The sequence below is a fragment of the Pteropus vampyrus genome, unplaced genomic scaffold (genome assembly GCF_000151845.1).
Source record: "Pteropus vampyrus isolate Shadow unplaced genomic scaffold, Pvam_2.0 Scaffold232, whole genome shotgun sequence".
Taxonomy (NCBI): domain Eukaryota; kingdom Metazoa; phylum Chordata; class Mammalia; order Chiroptera; family Pteropodidae; genus Pteropus; species Pteropus vampyrus.
In genome coordinates this window covers 1,162,251-1,183,142 of record NW_011889013.1, presented here as the reverse complement: position 1 = coordinate 1,183,142, position 20,892 = coordinate 1,162,251, and the positions used below count along the sequence as shown (strand labels likewise).

At 44.5% G+C, this 20,892-nt stretch overlaps 1 protein-coding gene across 1 annotated transcript in view; it reads right to left on the bottom strand.

Moving 5' to 3' along the window:
• The window catches only part of ADCY8 (adenylate cyclase 8), a 170,549-nt gene that overhangs the window by 63,018 nt on the left and 86,639 nt on the right, over positions 1 to 20,892 (bottom strand). Inside the window, exons 8-9 of the mRNA XM_011373832.1 lie at positions 10,756 to 10,953; positions 388 to 488 (exon numbers count right to left, since the gene is read on the bottom strand). Coding sequence (XP_011372134.1) covers positions 388 to 488; positions 10,756 to 10,953 — 299 coding nt within the window. The remainder of the gene's footprint in view (positions 1 to 387; positions 489 to 10,755; positions 10,954 to 20,892) is intronic.

The following is a 20,892-nucleotide window of genomic DNA, read 5'->3' as shown; positions in this document are numbered from 1 at the left end:
CTAGAGTGGCTGTGAGGATTTCACAAGTTACTGCACGTAAAAGTTTTGGAACAGTGACCAGCCACAGACAGGCGTTTGCAGTATTATCAAAGCGCAACAAAGAGGTAATTATCAGAGGAAGTGGTGATTGAGGTTCTTACTTGCTACATTCCTGTGTGCATAAGGGGGAGGCCTATTTTGATTTTAATTGTTGTGCTCATTAAGACTGGGGCAAAGACTCTTGTCTTGGTAGAAGAATGAGATTATCGCGTAGAGTAAGACCACCAGAATAGACGCTGATACTGTCATACATTTTGGTGTGGATTCAGATCCCCTGAAAGGGTCCAAGTGAGAGAGCGTCAGTTCACAAAGGGATGTCACCTGGTAACTCCGTCCTTCCGCATTTACCTTGAAGAAGGAAGCAAACTTTGGATTGCCGTGATAAACAGCAGAACGATAAACGCACAGACCAAGTTTGACTTGAAAACTTCATCCCTCATTTGAGAATACTGCAATTAAAAAAGAGAAGGAGAATAAATTACTTGGCAGCAGAGTTTGGCATCTGGAAGATTTTTAAGTTTTACCAGTGTTTGAAGTTTGGGGAAAACAGCAAGAAGAGACAAAGCAAATAAATATACATTTATTTCTTAAATTAAGAAGAATCCATATCTTAAGTTAACTCTTCAGAGTACTGTCTCCAGCCCTCCTGTTAACTTTTCAAGGAGAGCCCAGGAGTAAATAAAATTCCCTTCACATTTGGAAGGCAGGGGAGAGGGACTTTGCATGAGCTTATTCCGTTTTTGTTTTGTTTTTTTTTAATCTTCCCACAGAACTCACATCGTTTTAACAAGGCAGAAGAGTGCATAGCCATAGATGCGGCAAATCAGATTCACAATGACCTTCTTCATGAGTAAACTTAAGTCATTTAAGGATCTTGTCCTATTTCTTGTCAGTTTTGGGGACATGGGAAATGTTTTACTAGGGAGAGTCTTTCTGCCTCTTTTTTTCATAAAACTATCAAAACATAAATCCGTAGAATCTTAGCACAGAGAGCACCCTGAGACATCTCCAGCAAGGGCAGCCCTTTCATTTCGCATGAGAGAAACCAAGCCAATAAGCTGGACTCCCTTCTGCTGTCTGCTCCAGGCAGCCCTGGGGAATGGCCATAACTTTATTTTGATTATCGGTAATTTCATTGCTCAGCCTTAAAAGCTTCTGGAAGGTCAGCACTGAATGTGCACTTGCTTCAGTCCTGCCTAGTTTCCCGAATCATCTTGGAGTCACTAAACTGAGAAATAATCTAATTTGTTCAGAAGGAGAAAAGGATTTTTAAAACTGAAAAAGACCTTAACATGAGACTAAACCAAAAGGAGACCAAGCCCCTTCTTTCCTCTCAGTATCAGAGAGGTCTAATAACTTGCTATAGATTACACGGCAAACAGATCATTTTTAGCAGGGGGAAAGAGAGAGCGAAGCCTGGTTCTGGAACTGTGTCATCCCAGATTCGATTTTTCACAGAAGTCGGTAAATCGAGCTCTCACAATATCTCAGGCTGTATACACCTCAAGACTCAGGCCACAGTATCAGGAGGAGGGAGATCAATGAAATAATAAAATTAGTCCAATGTCTTGTTCAGATGGCAGTCACAATCATCAGTTACATGATTTTTATTCTCTTGCTTACTTCTCGGTGTGGTCTGGGTTTTAGACTGAACTTAACTGCTCATTGTCATGGCTAAGATTTGGGGAAGGGCAACGGCCTGTAGCTGGTGAGCAACATGGGGAGTGGGGGAAGCCAGCGCTGCCCAGAAGTGGCACAGTCATTGCTTTTTCTGGTCTCTAGCACTGAGGCCTCTGTCCACTTGCTGACAACCTGCTTGGTATCTGGAGGGGAACGGGGAAGAATCACGATAAACCATCCTCGCTCCCAGTGAAACCACAGAAAATCCATGTTACTAATAGTCACAAATAGCGCTGCCTGTGAAAAAGGCACAATCATAGAGACCTACACATCCCAGCTTGAAAATAAATGAGTTAGCCACAAAGCAGTCAAATCAAAGAAAACTAAATGTCTGGGTTCTGTCTAACAAACAATTGCACAGGGTTAAATTATTCCTGTTGGCTGACTGATTAATTGCAAACACAACCTGGTTAAATAGATTTGATAATGAGATTTTGAAAACAATAATAATTGTTAGGATGTGGTTCATAGTGTAGCAGTTAGCACGTCTGCTTTATATGCAGAAGGTCCTCGTTTCACGTCCCAGTGGAGCCACAGTCCATGGTCTACGGCCATGCCACCCTGAACAAGCCCGATGTCTGATCTCGGAAGCTAAGCAGGGTCGGGCCTCGTTAGTACTTGGATGGGAGACCACCTAGAAGACCAGATGCTGCAGGCATTAATGATAATAATAATAATAATAATTATTATTATTATTATTTTTAGTGGACTTAATCCCTCTTGCTGCTTTTCTTCATCTTTACCATTATCATCATCACCGTGTCATTGTCATCACAGGTTCTTGAGGTCCTAATGGACCACCACCTTCAGGGATCCTCCCCATAACTTCCCTGACATCTACTCAAATATCTACTGAGTATCACCAGGTGACTTTCTCTGCTTTGTTGGAGGAGGTGGGTTTCTTTCCTCGGGGCTGGGGCGGGGCATCCTAGGGTTTTGAACACTCTCAACTCAAACGCTCCCAGTGCCTGAGAGTTTACTCCTTTGCAAAGGGTTCCTTCCGTTCTTGGCCTGTTCTCACTGTGAGGAGTCTCTGACTCCTTTCCTGAATGTGTCTTACTGATTTTAAAGCTGTTGCCATCATCATCATTTGTCCAGACTAAAGTTGCTTAGGGTCTTACGCTTCTCATCTTCTTTAGGCTGCAGCCTGGGTGCAGAGGCGGCGGGAAGACTTACCTTGCTTCCAAATCTCCTCCTCCATCAGTGTTTAACTGTGAGCAAGTGCTTGAAGGCAGCACCTGAGCCAACTGCAAGTGGGATTCACGCCCATCGAAAGGGCATGCCACTTAGAAGAAATTACAAGTGCTTTCTTCGAGAACTTACATTAGAATTTGATTATGATTATTTTTCAGTCTAAAGGGTTTTGGTTGACTCGGGAAATGCCCCAAATCTAGTGTAACAAATTTGAATGATAATGACTAATGCCTAGTGCAAGGCAGGCACTATGCTGCGTGCTTTATGGGGGCCGTCTCATTTAGTTATGACAACACTTTGAGGGAGATCCTGTTCATCATACCCCCATTTTGCATATAAGGAAACCTAGGATTAGACTAGGACTTCACAGAATGTAAGTAGGGAATCGAAGAGTCTGTCCAAGCACACGGTCTCATTGGCTGCGCTCTCTGCTGCTACCTTGTTATTTTCGAGGTAAGGTCATCTTCTTCATAGGGCGCACAATACAATAGTGTGTCTTGGTATATTTCAATGATGTGGTTTATGATACAAAGAAATGGAAGTTCCCTCCTTGATTTGATCAGGTTGAGACTAGGGGTCCCTTCCAAGGAAGCAGGACAGGAAGAACTTGTGTTCCATTTAGTTCATGTCCAGGGATGCTGACCCTGCATCTTCTTAAAAGGCATATTCAGAAATGAAATCAATGCAATGAGGTTCCTAGATCTGTCACAGGGAAGCCTGGAACCCACGTTTGATCACATTAGGGAAAGCCCATTCTGGATTCTTCACCACAGAGGGGTGAAGGGAAGCTAGCTCGCACAGGTGATGGACGAGCTTCTGATCTTCTATGTGTCTGTGCCTAAGACAGGTCTGGAAAACCTCCTTAGGTGTGTGGGAGGAAAATCACCCTCCACGCTTAAACTCCACTCTGACTATGAGCTAAAAGGTACTGGCTATATTTTTATATCTCTCCAAGATGTAGGGATGCTTCTAACCAGAGAAATTATCTAGTTAATTGTTCAAACTACAACCACACTTTTACGCAAGTGTGTATGTGAGATTAAAAAATTGTATAGGTGGGCTGGATTGTATTTGTCACCTTGGTCCAACTCTTACTAACGCTGATTTCACTCAGTAAAATCTCTTAGAAATGAGCCATTAACTCCCGCCTGGATATTTCCAGTGAGGCGGGGAATCAACCCTTCATTTTATTCTACCTTTGCATAAATCTAGTTTGTAGAAAGGTAATTTTCTAGCACACTTTTAATTAGTATAAATGAATATGTTTGTTAAATTAAAGAAGAATCTTGGCTGAGACGATCTCATTTTTCATGAATGAATGAAGGAATTTAACCTCTGTTATGCTGTTGAACTCATGCATTATGTAGCATGGCGAAGGCTAGAGCCTCCTTAAATTAGACCATTAGGGTAAAGGGCATAATTGCAATAAAAGTGATGAAAGTGCGAAGGATGAATTTTCAATCATTTCTGTTTTGAAATAGGTTACCTTTCTTATCTGTGTCTAGTATCTAGGCAAATCACTGTCAGAAGCAGTCCTGTGAGTGACAGGTGTGTCTGAGGAATCTCTCTCTGGCACACTTCTTCCCACGTAACCTGACCTTTGAACAAAGGTGATTTCCTCATGTTTAGTAGACTCACAAGGAAGCATGCCAACACGCGTCTAAGATGGATAGCTTCAGAAGCGTGGGGCTGGAAAGACACCACCCCACGGATAAAAGAGGACCCTTAATGGCAATGCATTTCTTAGTGCTACGCTATTCCTGGTGGTGGTGGTAGGGGGTGGGCAGGGTTGAACAATGTATAAGAATTCCAAGAAGAACTTTACAAAACTTCCAATCCACCCTTCTTCCAGCTCGCCTTCCCCCAAACCTCCCATCCTTGGGAGAAAGGATCTTTCCGTTCTTGACTGGTCCAGTCCCCGCAACCCATGGTGAGGCCATGGGAGTGACAACTATTCCTGTGTTTCTTACCTGGAAGCCCCTGGTTGTAGATGATGGTGATGTCTACGCATGAAGCATTAAGATTGCTTCGAGTACTGGGCCAATGACCTTTAGGTTGAAATCATCTAATTCTATCATTCTACACTACACTATTATAAGTGAAATTGGTATTTCTGACTCTGAAGATGCTGGCTTTGTGGGACTAGAGCTAACTGGTCTGATAAAAAGACACAAGTGAAATGGCCCTTGATATGCTATGACTACCTAGAAGGCAGTAGACATAGCATTAAATTTACAAGGAAATATCGGGAATATGAAGGAGTCTGACAAACCCGCTGTTTGAATAAGGGATGGATGCCCCCCCTCCAACCTCTTAAAATCTGTCCTTCTACCTAAAGGAGGTGGCTTAAATACTCTTACTATTTTGGGCCTTACTAGAGCAGTAAAAATGCATCAGTAACTTGAGCTCGCAACAGAATCATTCTTTTAAAAATAAGGTCATGAAAATGATCAGAAAGTGTGATTCAGAAAATGAGAGAGAACACCCAAGACCATTTGGTTCGTACTCCATGTTCCTACCTAAACAATATAAATACATTCTCATTACCTAATTCCAGAGTCCAACATCTAATCCATCACATAGAATGAATCTGTCACATTGAAGATGGATTGAATCCATCTTCATTCATTCATTTGCCTAGTCTTCCTTGCTTTGCCAAATTCTCCCTTAATTATCTTACTCCTCTCATCATAACTCCCATGGGAGTGGATGGGAAGATAAAGAAGCATTTCGAAATTTGTGATGCATTTTCCTGAACTCTTTTAAGTCTCCACTTAACTTTGATTTTCTTTCCCAAGGACAGAAAAAACAGAGAAATTCTGAACATAGATAAGAACTCAACCAAAAGATTATCTAAAGGTTTCCTTGGGTGACAGATCCTTGTTTTTATGTGGCTGCTGATAGGAAAAAAGAAAGAAAGAAAGAAAGAAAGAAAACATTAAATAAGTGTTTGAAAATACTCACAAGACCTCGGTTCATAGCGAGCACTTCCTGTGGGCTACAGTGTGGACTTGGTCAATGCATATCTTTCTGTACTTATGTAATTAAGTATTTACAAAAGCCCTGAGCCTGGTACCCTGGGGCACAAGACACATCGCACCATTTTTAATGAAGTAGATTTCTAAAAGGAGCTCTAGAAGTGTGAAATTTATTTTAAGTGAGGGTTTGGCCTCATCCAGATTTGGATTGGCATAGGATTAATCAGAAGGAGAAGGGGAAAGAATAACTATTGCTTTTATTCAAATATCTATGATATGAGTATTATGTCATCCAATTTTCACTATGATCCAATGAGAGGCAGATATTATGATCTCGTCATCTCAGTGAGATCACATACCTTGTCCTGTGTCACCCAGCCCGTAAGTGGCAGGGATAGGGTTCAATATGTCCACTCAGCAATCAAGTCTCGGTTCTTTCCTCTGTCTCTTAACGAAGACCAAGCACTTGTGAGACAAATGAAGCTTTTGCAAGTGTGTGGGGGTGTCCATCTGAGTGACCAAAAACTATCACCTTGTCACTCAGCACTCAGTAATGATCTGTAAATTAATCAATTAAGCATGGATATATGATTTAACTATGACGATGGTCATCGCAATGCACTTTAACATTTATAATAGTGAAAAATTGAAGGAATAAAAAGCCAAGAATGGTTAAAACATGCACCGGAATAGTATGCAGTTACAAAATGATTTCTTCATAACTGAATATTTACTAATGTGGAAAAAAGTTCAAGCGAAGCATGATTAACAGTATGGTACGAAATGGCCCCATTTTCATTGACAAATTGCATAGATAAGTATATAGACTCGCACTCCTGAAAAAGTAGCGTGACAGATGCTAAAACATCACAGCGGTTAGTTATCCTGGGTGATAAGATCACAAGAGGTATCATTTTCCTCTTTTTGCCTTACGTGCTCGGTATAAGCTTTTGTTCGAAAAAATGCATTCATTTTCTTTAAAAAGAAAACAAATGTCATATCATACATAAAAAGAAAAAAAAATCCAATATGATGGACAGTATTTGACATACGTGTCACGTTTCCTACATCTCTTTACCGTAGTTCTAATTCGTGTTTGTCCCTGAGGCTTCAGGAAATATTTAGCTAGAGACTCAAGGAGGGCAGAGCTTTTCTGTGAAGGCTGGGAGCCTTGGGGGGCCCCCTCCCCCAGTCCGAGGTCTGCCCCAAAAGTTCTCGGTGTGGTTGAGGACCACTAACTCTAACCTGGCTGAGGCCCAGGCCTCGGGCCACGTGACCTGTGACCCGCACTGGGTGATTCTGAGAGTGAAAAGAGGTGCTGCTAATAATCATGCTGAGAAGATAGATTTAAACCGGGTTCGTCTCAGGCAGGCCAGGGCAATGGTCGCCGAGGTCCTAGGGAACCCGCAGATGCAGCAGGGACTAATGAGAGAGGTCAGGGGCAGCCCAGCTCCCCCACTTCACAGATGCGGAAACCGGGGTGGGGGGGGGTGGGCAGAGGTGAAAAAACGTGCTGCCCAAACTTGGCTCAGACACAGGAGTCATGAGCACACTTTTCTGAAACTTACTCAAAAGGTTTCTGTGTGTGTGTGCACGCGCGTGTGTGTGCGCATGACTTTGAAGTGACATGGCAGGAAGTGAGTGAAACTTTACAGTGTTTTTTCCTGAAACTCCACAGCTAAGTCAGCTCAAAACTGACCCACATCTTTCAGCTCTCAGAGTTCACAACACGTATCCTGAGACCAGGGATGGGGGGCGAGGCGGTCTCCTCCAACATGCTCCTTAATCTGTGTCCTCATTCATTCAACAGGTGTTTACGCAGCACCAGAGGTACACCTGATTTAAAGCACTGTTGGTCGATGCGCCAATTTTTATAAGCAAATGTGACCTGGAAACGTCTGAATGACATTTCAAAGGAGCTTTTGTGTTCTCCACTCACTAATAAAGCTGGAGAGGCCAAGAGTTTCCTTATTCATATGTCTTTCTATTGTTGAAACAGAGCGAAGCCTTTTCTTCCCTTCAAAATTTCCAAAGGTAAGATCATTATTTCCATTTCCACGTTTCCTTTCAGGAAACATGCTTTTATGGTGCAAACTTGCTCCCAAGAAGCAAGGTGGGGCTGGGGGAAGAGAAAAGGCTTTGGAGTCACAACTACTATACAGATTTCAGCAATTCTAAGACACACAATTTTTTCCCTCTCACATTTTAATGTCTCTGAAATCAGACTGTGTCTTAAGGTCGGTCAGTGGAGCCTTAAACCCACGTTCTTCCAGGGAGCTCTGCGTTTGCTTCTGCTGGTCACCAGGGGGCAGTGTCAACCAGGGACGACAGGAAATACGAAGTCTGCCTGAGGTTTCTTTTTTAGACCACATTCAGAATGTGAACTCAGGCGGCAAATCTACGTGGATTCCATTTTGGAGTGCTCGGACTGCTTTTTTTTCTTTTTTCTTTTTTTTTACTCCATCTAACAACGCCAGGGCATAGGAATGTGGCTTTACTCACTCTTTGTCTGCTCCGTGGGTTTTTCTTTTCTGTTCATCCTGATCCTGAGGGTATAAGCCCAGTTTATCGGGGGAAGGAGGTTCCTCCTACACTCTCCACACTGGGCGATTTTTCTTTTTGAGTATGGCATAGAAAACGGACAGTTCTCTAATTCTGGAACCCTGGGGCCTTGAAAGCCCCTGCTCTTACTTTGGCAAGGCTTCAGGGCGGTTTCCTACCTAACCTGCGCCCCACCCCAGAGCCTCTCACCCCACCTGAATTCAAATAGGATTATCTTCTGTGTACAAGGGCCTTCGAGAACAAGTCCCAAGAAGAGCTCCAGGGAGAGGCAATGTGGTGACAGACCAGGCACTGGCTTTGGGGTCACTGTGGACCTCAGCTGCTGGTTCAGGTTTGGGCAGGCTGCTCGATCATTTCTCTGTATCTCCATTTTATCAAGTATAAAATGTGGCTCATAGTAACATCAGCTTCATACCCTCATTGTTCATCTATTTGTGTGAACAGCTTAGAATAGCGCCTGGTATATGGTAAATCCCCAATGACTGTGATTTATTTATATCCTCTGCTCAGCAGTAACTCAGTCCCCAGAGAGAGTCTCAGACCAAGAGTCAATGAGGACTGTCTCTGTGACACAGGGGGGCATGAATGTTTTCTGATGCGCCCCATTGTCCTCACTCTGGGGAACCCACACAATGCAGAGCATGTGCTAAATGAAGCAGGGCTGGCCCGCCTGGGAAAATCCCCACGAGTCCGCTCAGGATGCTGCATTTTGCTTCTCCTAGAAGAACCTCCTCTCCGGTCACAGAAATTAACCTTAGGCACATCGTGTGCCTCCCCTAAGTTTATTCTTGTTCCCAAACCAGATGCCTGCAGACGAGATGTGGACCCTATTAAAACATATTAGAAATTATGCACAGCTTGCAGGGGTTGGGTTGTTAGTGAAGCAAGTACATCTTTAACCAGAACGAATAAAAGGGTTTTGTAAAACTCCAGACACAGGTATTTACACAGGCTAATTGAGAAGGTTCTTTGCAAGACTACCCTGCTCTTCCAAGCTCCCTCAATGTAGCAACCAGGAAAGAGAATGCATTTAATTTGGACCTTAAGCCCTCAATTATATTAGGAATAAAAAAGTCTTATTTGGCGAAAGGGTGGGAGAGGGGTTGAGTGAGGCGAAATGTTTCTTCTCCTTTTGTTTTGTTAGTGCATAGACATAGTACGTTTTAAATTGTGAACTGCAGGTGAAGATGTGAATTTTGGAGTTTGCAACCTGTGGGGAGTTATCGAAGATATCACTGGGAATGGTGCATGCACAGAGAGGTGTGAATTCCCCAAACCAAGGAAAGCAGACTCTCCCAGGCAGCTGAGCAAACGCACACTAAAATTGCTCACTGGAGCTTTGCAGAGTATCAGATCAAACTCCTGAAATTCGCTTACAAATTCCCTGCTGTTCTTCCCAGAGGCTCCGGCAGACACCAAGCACCTCTTGTGCTCAGTCGGGGAAGGTCTGTCAGCTTCCGTCAGTGCAAAGGAGCAGCCCTGTCAGGGACAACACCCCCTCCCCTCCCCAATGCTTTACAGTTCAGAGCTGGGGCGAGAAAGGAGCATCGGAAAAAGTCATCATCAACATGATGATGGCTGCCATTTTTGGACACTTAGCCTAATCAAGGCATTGCCTGGAGCCTTCTATAAGCACCTGTGAGGGAGGCTGGTCATTATCCTCAGGGTACAGAGAGCAGCTCATGCTCAGACAGGCTGCTCAACTCTTCCAAGTTCACGTGGCAAAGAAGTGGCAGAGGTAGAAATTGAACCCCACTCCAAATCCCTGTGCCCCGTCTTCTTTCTACTATGCTTTCATTACGGGGAGCGGGGGTGGGGGGTGGGGGACAGTAGACAACCGGAAACATGGAAGAATAGGTGTCTACAATCTAAGAAGGAGTGTTTATCACAAATGCTTACGTGAAGCTATTGGGTGCCCTCGTGTATTACGTTACAAGGGTCGCAACTGATGAGAATTCACCTAAAAGCAAAGGGAAGTGAGTGTCAAGGCCTCTGGGTCAATAATGTCAAAGTGGAAGGCACACCTCTGCTGTCACAGAGTTTAAGGGCTCCGTGTCCCCTCTGTTACCTTTCCCTTAAAGAGCAAAGCTGAGGCTCTTGATCTAAGTGACATCTCCTTTCATGGCCTTCAGTCTACTCATGATTTGCAAAGAGAAAAAGGAAAGACAGTACCAAACCAAACCAAACAAACAAACAGCAAAACATAGCAACCGGAACGGCAGCCCCTGGGCTGTCTCTCGTCCCACGAACATTTACGACAATTTACTTCAGAAAAAGAGCCACTACGGAGACCCAGCTCTACCTTGTGCTCCAGGCTGGAGTCTTTAAACATCAGTGAGAATGGCTTGATATGCTCTCTTCGCAATTTATCGCCACTCCGCAAGTCGATGGTATGTTCTATTCTCTTGTTAATTTCCTCAGGCCCAGACTGGACATGCAAAGCTTGTGCAAGATGGTTTGGAAGTAGATTTATTGAATTTCTTGTTAGGGCAGCCAGAGTCTAGGGGGAAAGCACATGCAAACACAATAAACCTGCTAGTCCCCTTTGGATTGAAAAGAAATGCAATGTTTTTAGATCAGGTTGCATTGCAAACAGTAATAGCATTCCATGCAGTTGTATTCAGTGAAACCTACAGAAGTTGATAAGTTAGCATTCGGGTTTAGAGAAACACGACCTGGCAAGACAGCACGTGGAGAGGGACACGCCCCCTTCCGCTATGTAGGTGCACTGAATTCCTTTGGCTCGAGTATTTGGAGAGTTGTCGGCTTGGGAATGTTAAGACCGTTTCTCTAACCAGGCACATCTCTGGTATGAGAGAAAGAGAAACAATGCAAATAACAGAAAGTAAAATATATCTGAAAAGCCCACAGAAATGATCATCTCCAACCAAGCAGATTCCACATTTTTGTGTGGTCTTTCCTTTAATGGTGCTGGAGAGACTTGGGGACTTGTGGCTTGCATTTTTTTTTTTTTTTTTTTAAGCATTGCTCATGGACAGACAGCCAAATGTGCCAGGCTCTGCTCCTTAAACTTGATAAAGATTATTAGATTTTTATGCTTTACAAATTTTTTCCCCATAGACCATTATATATCTATATTTCCATATAGATATATGTGTTTAATTTCCTTTAGGCAAAAAATGCAAGCGGCTGCAGCCTCTCCCCATTTCACAGGGTTCAACGGCAGGTGTGGAAAGGCGTGACCACCGCGGCTGGTCACTGGGTATGGCTACGTGGCTGCGGAAATAGCATTGGCTTATGAAGACACTCCAGGTTTGGCGGGGAAGCCCCTGGCTCCTGGTGATTCAGGGCAGGTGACAAGATCGACTGGCTGGATCTAGCCAAATGCCATGTTCACTCGCGGCTCCAATGTCAAACAACTTCTCTGACAAAAAAAGGGGGGAATTGGAGCTGACAGGATAAAGAAACAGGGATGTTCGTCTTCTCCCCCAGGAGGTGTCTTGGGGGGTGGGAGGGGATGTGGCACACCTGTAGGGGGCAGGGGACCCTCTGCCTCTGTACAACTCACCACGGCTGCTTTTCTCTGCCAGCCTCTCAGCCTGGCGTGCTCAGACTGCAGGCTAGCCGGAGGTAAGGCGATGGAGTCATCCACTGGCGGCCTGTGAGAGCTGGCAGCACCTCGGAGGCCCCCCTGCCCGAACCCTTCATGTCTCCGTGAGCCTCAGTGAGACGGCAGCTCATCCATAGCCAGGTCAGATCCTCTGACTCGAGAGCCAGAGCTGGTGTCAGGGGCTCTGACCTCACGGAGCCTTCCAGCCCGTTCCGCATGGATTCTTCCTACGGTACTGCTGGACCCTTCATTTTAACCTTCATGGAGATCGTCAGTGTAATCTAGATTTAAGGTCTCTAAAGCATTGCATAGCAGGGCTTCATCACTGGTAGGAATAGCTGAAACCCTCTTCTCCAGCCCCAGGATAAAGGATGGAGTGACACATGCCAACATGAGAAAGTGCACGTCCTTAGAGCCCTAGAGCAGTTAATGTCAGCTCTGAGCACCAAGGAGGCTACCAGAGAGAAAAAGAGATGTCGGGAGGAGGCACAACAGGACCAGGACAAGAGGTAGGGAGAGGGGCTGGGTGGAGAGTAGGAAGCCGGGACCAATGTTCCAGAAAATTGAACAGCAGGACCCAGGAGGGGCCAGATGGTTGAGCCCCTGGGATTAAATGCCTTAGAACAGCATCTCAGGAGACAAAGGAGACTGGACTGTGTGCCACTCTCTGCCTCTCCCACTGGCTTCTTGGGTGGAAGTTCTTTCCACATAGTTTGGGAAACGACAAAATTTAGTTTTCTGTCTTGAAGAGGAGGTGGGGAAGATGCTCACACTGCCAGACAAAGGACATACATTCTGGCTTAGAGAGAGATGCAAAGATGCCTCCTGGCAAGTTCTCGAGGCTGGGGTCTGACGGCTGGAGAGAAATCATGCAAATCACTGTGTACACACAGGCTAGGTATTTCTACCTTTGTGATTTTTATTTTCTCACAGTTTTTCTTCTTTGAACTAAATCGAGCCTCTCCACTCTCCCAGTCCCTCATGCCTTCAGCGGCTCTTGGACCTTTGGGTTTCATGGAAAAGGGGAATTTTGAAAAATATTTTTGGGACTGACGTATATAAATTATGGTAGTAGCAGCAGTTACCACAACTACAGCTCTCTAATATGACCGCCATTTCATAAAAGAAAGGGTGTTTTTTTCCAACAAAAAAAATGATATAATCTCAGAACAAAAGATGGGTCCTTTACATTGAATACATTTAATTTAATAAATAACTCATTTCATGAACTTTGTCCTCATTATTCTCATATTGATGGGCACTGGTGAAATGTCACAGGGACTGACATTGATCTGTAGGGGGACCTTTGAGAAACTAGGAATAAAATTTGCTTCCTGGGTGCTTGCACCATCGACCACCACTTTTGTAAGGCAGAGACCAACTAAATCTCCTCTCGGAGTCCCCTCACCCCTCACAAAATGCTCTTGGCTGTCAGTATGGCTGCTTCAAATGAGAGAAAAGTCTGGAAGCATCTCTCTCACTTTCCTCATTGCTGCCGGGTTAGCATTCAGATCTGGGACGGAGCCTTCATCGACACGCCAGTGATGCTGAGGTGGAGAATTCTTTCCTCGTCCAAGCAATTATTTTTATTCCTTGCAATGACATCCTTAGTATTTTAGGGAGGTAGTGAAATTCTCAGTGATCTGTTTTCTAATCATTTGCTTTGTCAATTACATACGACAATTATATCTCTTGTGTGACTGGCAAGGCAATCTCTCTGGTACCTCATACCTTCGGGACATAAATGCTCAAGGGAAGACCAACATCTACTCAAGAAGTCAGGCGAGTTGGAATCGTTGACCGCCCAGAGCACCACTGCAAAGCATGGATGGCTTGGAAGTGGCTGTGGTTTGAGGTCATCTGTGAACCCCCTTCCCCTCCATCGGTAACGACCACTAAAATTGGACCACGTGGTCACCTTCACTGGGCTCACGCTGCCAACACCCAAAATCCATAGCTGCCATCTCCAGAGTGACTCGTTTGTAAGCAGGATAGGGAAACGCTAACATGTCTCATTTGTCTGCCTAGAGTCATCATGGAACGAGCTATTTTGATAGAATAGAGCTTTCTCTTTTTAAGATTTACAGCACCAGTGGGAGCAAGATTGGGATCGTGTTAAGAAATAGTGTAAGCTTTCAAATAAAATTCCAATCATAAATTGACCTCCAAAATGTCGAGACTGTTCTTTCACATGAACAACTTAAGCAATTGGTTAGAGAATAGGAAAAACGAATAAAATGGAAGGAAATGGGAAATGCCAAGAGAATAATTTTATATATTTAATTATATATATAATTCAGTTATTCTCATTATACATAATTACATATATTTGAATATATGTTTCAATGTATAATTGAAATATGTATATATACACACATATATACACAATAATAAATGTGTGCATTTATTTACTGACTCCAGCTGGTGTTTACAGACATCTGGGAAATACCAAAGTGTGTGGCTACGCTGGCCTTTCACATGAAGCTCTTCACAGAAAGACACTGAAACCCGGAGGCTGACCCTAGCAGAGATCCACACCCTCCTTGGGCATTTCAGAGATTATTTCCTCTCTCACAGGTGCTGAAGACAGATCCAAGCCCACATGAGAACCAGAGTTCCATCTAAAGCCAGGTTTCTGAACATAGGGTCTTGCCTGAGAGCCTGGGCGTTCTTGTGAAAATCATCATCCAGGGCTCCGGCGAGGGTGTCCCTTTGTCAAGTGCACGGGGATGGGGTGGGGAGAGTCATGAGCCCTCTTCAGCCCAGCGTGTGGTTTATGACAAGAGCCTTTTCTTTGAGATTGTCATCTCGCTGTGTACACACCAAAAACCTACTTTCCCTATGGTCCTATCCTTTTGTGAGTGGCCGTAACTTTCGGTGTTCCTTAATCAGTTTGCGTCAGCCAATAAATTCTTCTCAGGAAGATTTCATTCAGGCTGAAGGTGCACTCTCTAGAAACATTCAGTTTTGCTGCGTTGAAAGTATTTTTGCGATTCCGAATCACACATTCCAACCTCAAAACACCCTCTGATTCATTCCTGCAGACATTACGAGTCAGCTTGCATAGTTCCTGGGCTGGGGTCTGGGGAAGTCTCCACTCTAGCTCATCACTAGATCCTCCTAATTAACTTTTTCCCCAAAAATGTGTTCCGAGGAACAAAAGAATGAAAGGATGTTTCTTTACAAAATGGTTCTGTGGGCTGTTCAGTTTAGGAAATACGGATCCATTACTCGTTTACTACTGAGTCTCCTTGCTGCTCTCCTTGAGAGCAGGGACTGTGTCTTTTGTTAATTTCTTTGTTCCCAGTGCCTACGCCAGTGCCTGGCACTAAGTGGCTGCTCCGTATATGTTTGTCAAATGAAAAAATTTTTTGTATCCTCCTACTGGAGTCTCATATAACACATTCCTGAAATAAAGACACCGACAAGTTCTACAGAACTGAGACTTTTAAACTCTGCATTTTCCAAACTCTATGACCACGAAACCCTCTTTGCCCATATCACCTCTACCTGTTCCCTGCGCACTGTTTGGGAAACAGTGCTCTAAAGTTCTCTCCTGCTTTTGCTCACACCTTCCACCCAGCAGACCTGTTTCTGAATAGGTCCTATTTATCTCCTTCCACGTGGCCACCGTCTAGAGTCCAGAGTTTTCGTCCTCAGGCTATTGGCTTTGATTCCTCCAATTGTTTCACAGGTGACATGGTTTCTATACATGGCACAGTGCTTTCTAGTTTGTGCCCTGTGTGTACCACTGCATGGAATCAGACCGAATCCAAATGGTATCTGATTTTGTCCTGGAGCCTGGACACCTGCCATCATATGACCTAAATGATATCTCGGTCCATTACATTCTATGCATTGGAACATGGAGGATTTGGCTGCACATCCTGCTGCTGCTTTAAAAACCAATTCAGATGTCACCTCCTCCAGGAAGCCTATCCCGAGCCTGCACTCAACGTGGCAGTTACTGTGACGTATGGCAATTGCCTAATGTGCGTTTGTCTGTTCCTCTATGCTCTGGTTTCCTGGAGCGTCAGGAACCATGTTATACCCGTAATGGAATCTCCAGCATCTGGCAAATTTGGTAGGTTCTTGATAAGTGTGGATGAACGGACGGGTGAATGAAGGGTTCCCAGGGCCTGTTTCCATCTCCGTTACTAAAAGCCCCTTTATTTGTCCCCGTTCTCCCCCAAATGGAGGAGAAGATGCTCTAAATTTGAGAAGATGCTGTTTACCAAACTGTATTTATTAAATTAAGTAAAAGTAGTTTATTTTCCCACTATTCGATCAGATGCTCATTTTTGATCAGCAGGAGATAAAAGGCTTTGCCATGATGGCTGAATAGAACTGCAGCCAAGAGCAGGAGCCTTGGAAGGCAGCCTGTTGCTGGTCAATATGATGTTTTACTCGGGGTTCTGGAGTCCGGAGAATGCCTCTCTCATTCCTACTGCCCAGTGCCGGCTGCCAGGGCACCAGAGATCGCTGACAGGACAGCTCTAATCCAGGACCCTTTCTGGGACCAGCGCCTAGACTACTGTCAGCTTGAGTGTCCCCAGGAGCCAGCTTAAAGAGGAACGTTGAAGTCATCAGTGAAGGGACTTTATCTTTTAGCTGCTCTGGAATGTGGACATGGAAGTCTTGAGATCTGGCTGTGAATAGTTGTGATGGAGGTCCCAGGTGAGGGCCAGCTTGTGGTCCATGTGGAAAAGGCCAGATAGGACGTCAAGGCCGGCAGCCTCAGGGCCTAGCTGTGGGGCCTCCGCCTCCTGTGCCGAGGTGGCCTGTCCTTTCCCAGAGACCGCTCCATCCAGTCTCGGGCTCGCATCCGCACTCAGAAGCAAGCAGGGGCCAGCGGCCTCCTCAGCTGACTCCTGGGCCGCCCTTCCCTTGCCGTCCCCTCGCGCCTACCTTGTGGCTCCGCTCCGAACTTGCGGCCTGCAGGGTTTGGGCCGTGGAGCAGGCAGTGATTTTATATTTCTGTTCTCACCCCACTTCCTGCTCTACCATTGTAGGCAAACGCGAGAAGAAATTGCCAAGAACAAAGGCTGCGCCTGAATAAGAGCACGCGGGGTGCATATACTAGAGTGTTTTTCTTCTCTCTACTGTGTTTAAAAACTTCAATCCAGTCCTCAAGAAAAAAAGCCCTTACTCCTTTTTTAAAGTTACTTTTGCGTTCTTTTAAAGAAAGCTCACTTCTTAGGAACTCTCTGAGGTGGTCTAGTCGACAAGGCCTCACGGAGGACGTCTGTTGTGTTTGAAAGAGGCACATTCATTTTTTCCTCAAACCTAGGGATGGGGAGCAGAGATGGATGCTCCCCATTTCCTTGGATGTGAGAGGCAATGCTTTTCTGGTAAGAAAGCTCTAAGTGGCATTTGGGTAAACACTGAGTTGGGGGACCCTTGGGAAGATATCCCCATGAACTTCCCAGAACCTGCCATGTACCATTTTTTTTTTCCTTCTTCTAGAATGGGAAGTGCTAGCGAATTGAACCAGGTGTGTTAGAGCAAGGTGTGTTAGACTGTTGCAACTTTTCCTCGCTGCACTGAGAGATAATGAAATCTCACATTCAAACTGCGTGTCTGATGGTTTCTTAGTTAGGGTTCCTCCTTAGTTTCTATTTTTTTTTTTTTTTTGATATTTATGTCACCGCAATTTGCTTCCCAAATAAAGCAGAAGAATGTTTAATGAGATCTTACTGTGGGAGGTCTAAGAGATAGTGCCACGGGAAGAGGTTTAAGTAATTTTCATAAGCTCATAGCTTCAGCTCCAGGAAATGAAATATCAAGGGTCAGAATGTCCACTCTATTTGCTGAAAAAATCGTCCGGACACTTGCAGCCAGTCTGCTGCAGGGTTCCAGGACACCTCTGCAGCCGGGTGCCCAGGCCCCAGACATAAGCAAACACTGTGGGTCTGGGGCCCAGGTTATCCATATGATCATTGCTTCCCACCTTCAGGCAGAACTGGAAGTTTGCAGATGTCGTCTGGATGTTAATGCGATCAAGAATAAAGGATGTGAGAAATCCTGTGGTTGGCTTGTGACACTTTGTGTCCTGAAATTTCGATGTTTGTGATTAAGAGAATAAAACAGCGATAGGAGAGGCAGCCCTAGGGCTGGCCGATCCCGCGATAAAATAAGCATTTACTAGTTTGCTACTCATTGGATCCCCACGAACTCACTCTTAGCCTTTCGGCTAATACAGATAAACTGGTAGTTAAGACAGTTTATTCATTTTGGGGTTTAGGTCCCAGATCCGCTAGGCTCTCCTCCCTGACAATAAATGTCTCTCTCCTTCCTTCTTCAGTTTATCCTACTAGTGGCTCCTGGCTCTGGGCATAGACACACAGGTTTCGGTTCTCTTTGGACGAGGTGTGGGCTAGTGGTCAGCTGTGGCTGAATGGGCTATCCAGGTAATGGGATAGAGCTCTCAGGATGGGGGACTCGGGGCTCACAGATTTTTGTTCCCAAGCTCTGGTCCAAGGACCTCGGAGCCAGGTGAACCCAGAACAAGAGGTGTCTGACACCGATTCTGACCTGCCTGAGAAGCTCGTCTGGTTCTGTTGACCAGTCCTCTATTAGCTGATCCAGGATCCCTTACTTTGATTTTGCCCTTTGAGTTCCCCAGAAAGATGCTAATCTCAGTTTGAGAATGTGATTGAGCCTGAGCCATTACACACTTGGGCCATTTTTAATCAAAAAGGGTTGATAAATTTCTGCAGAACTGGCCAAAACAGAACTTGGCACGTCTGCTGAGATGTGGCCACTTTGAAGTCACATGACTTGAGGCAAGCTGCCAATTGAATTTTTAGCTTTCAAAATAGCACAGCCATAGTAATGCATGGGACAGATATGCCAGCTCCAGCATTGACATCGTCTCAGGGTCAGGGTGGGATGCGAAGGATGGATGGGGCGAGCCCAGGGGCGGAGGCAGGATTCCTGGTCTGGACTTGACTCATGAGCCGGGAACAGAGAAGCTGACATGTTAATGGTTTGTTTATAGGGCCACCAGACAGGTGGGAATCAAAATACACACAGGACTGAAATGGTTGGTCTGAAATGTCATAGGCTGTGGCTGGAGATGTGACCACTGTATCCTATTGCCACATGGCTTCTGTTCGATAATCTGAATAATTTCTGCTAAGAAATGAATAAACAAACATATATCAGGACCTAAGTTACTTGGTTTTCTGATGAATATCAAAGATGTAGATTTTTCAGAATATCAGTGCAATGGAGGAAATAAAAGTGTGAGTGTGTGTGCACGTGTGTCTGTACACGTTTATATGTGTGTGTTTTCATAACAGAAATTTAGAGAAAACCGAATATAAGAATTACATAAACTTTTGTCTTTTTAAGAATCTGAAGCAACTCTTCATTTAGGATTATAAAATAAGTACAGTAAGTCCTCACTTAACATCACTGATAGGTTTTTGGAACTGCAGCGAAACGACATATAACAAAACCAGGTTTACCATAGACTAATTGATATAAACATGGCATCTCATCAACACTATAATGAAACGACGGGATTCGAAAACCTGCTTTATTATATCATGAATTGCTGACAAATTGCTCATGTTCGGTGCTTTATGTCTAAGGCCTGAGGTTTTTTTTCAGACTCTTATTACACAATTTGCTCATTAAAGTTCGTTATTGATGCTTTCTTAATTCGGTTCCAATGGACCTACAAATTACCCACCTCCAAGAATCCAGCCTCTCTTACTTATCACCAGTTATAACAGGACTAAATGAAGATCAAGAAGAAATTACTCAAGCTAGAGTCAAACTGCTATGTCTTCAGGACTTTGTGGCCTCTACTCCTTCTCATCCTACCTTTTCTACACAGTCTACTTGTCTCATTGATTTAGCCTTTCTGGGCTGTTATTACCCCCAGTGATCACTTCGTAGTTTATCACTTAGGAGCAGTCCAGTATTAAGTACTCCCAAGACATAGCATCCTGAGTGGGCGCCGCCACCTGTGATATACACAGAGCCCTTATCATCTCACAGTGGGAAGAGATCTTTTAGGGCAGTGGTCCCTAACCTTTGTGGCTCCAGGGACCGGTGCTCCTATGAGAATCCAATGCCTGATGAGCTGAGGTGGAGCTGGGGTGGTGATGCTAGTGCTGGGGAGCGGCTGCAAATACAGATGAAGACCTTTTGGAAAGTCTCATGTCCCATCAACACCCGAGAAATTATCACTGTCATTCCTTTTTGACCCTCGGTGAAGTAAAAATAAGTACATACACAAAGAGCTACGATGAGGATGGACAGGCCAACACAAATACCAAGTGTCTGCTCTGGGCTGGAATTAAGTCACCCGAGAGTGATGCCATTCATTTCTTCATGCAGAGAAGCGGCAATGATGGGTCACGACTCACGTGCCCAGCCACTTTAAAGAATGGGAATACAAATTCATTCATGCCACACGCCGTTTGTTTGGAGAGAAAAACCTTCACACACACGAATCGCACCAGGTCAAAACAAAAGGTAGCCTTGGTGGAGAAAAGATGGGAAAATCCTGAGCTGGCCCAATGAAGAAATCTCACGATGAAGAGTCTTAGCTCACTCGTTGGCAAAATTGGTACTACGATTAATAAAGTAAATTGTTCATTTTTCTTTTTCAAATCTAGGGAATAAAGATGTCAGAAAAAAAATCCAGTTTTTACTCTTTCTTTCCCTGTGTATCTTCACATACTTCAAATACCATACATTTACCTTCACGTATTTAAAATGCCATGCGTTCATTGGTTCTAGCTCCTCAGGCCACTATTTTATGACTCCCCAACCAACTAGGCAACTCCTAGGAAAAGGAAGTCCAACTCAATTGCTTAGAACCATTTCTGCCAGCCACTGGCCTTGGGGAAG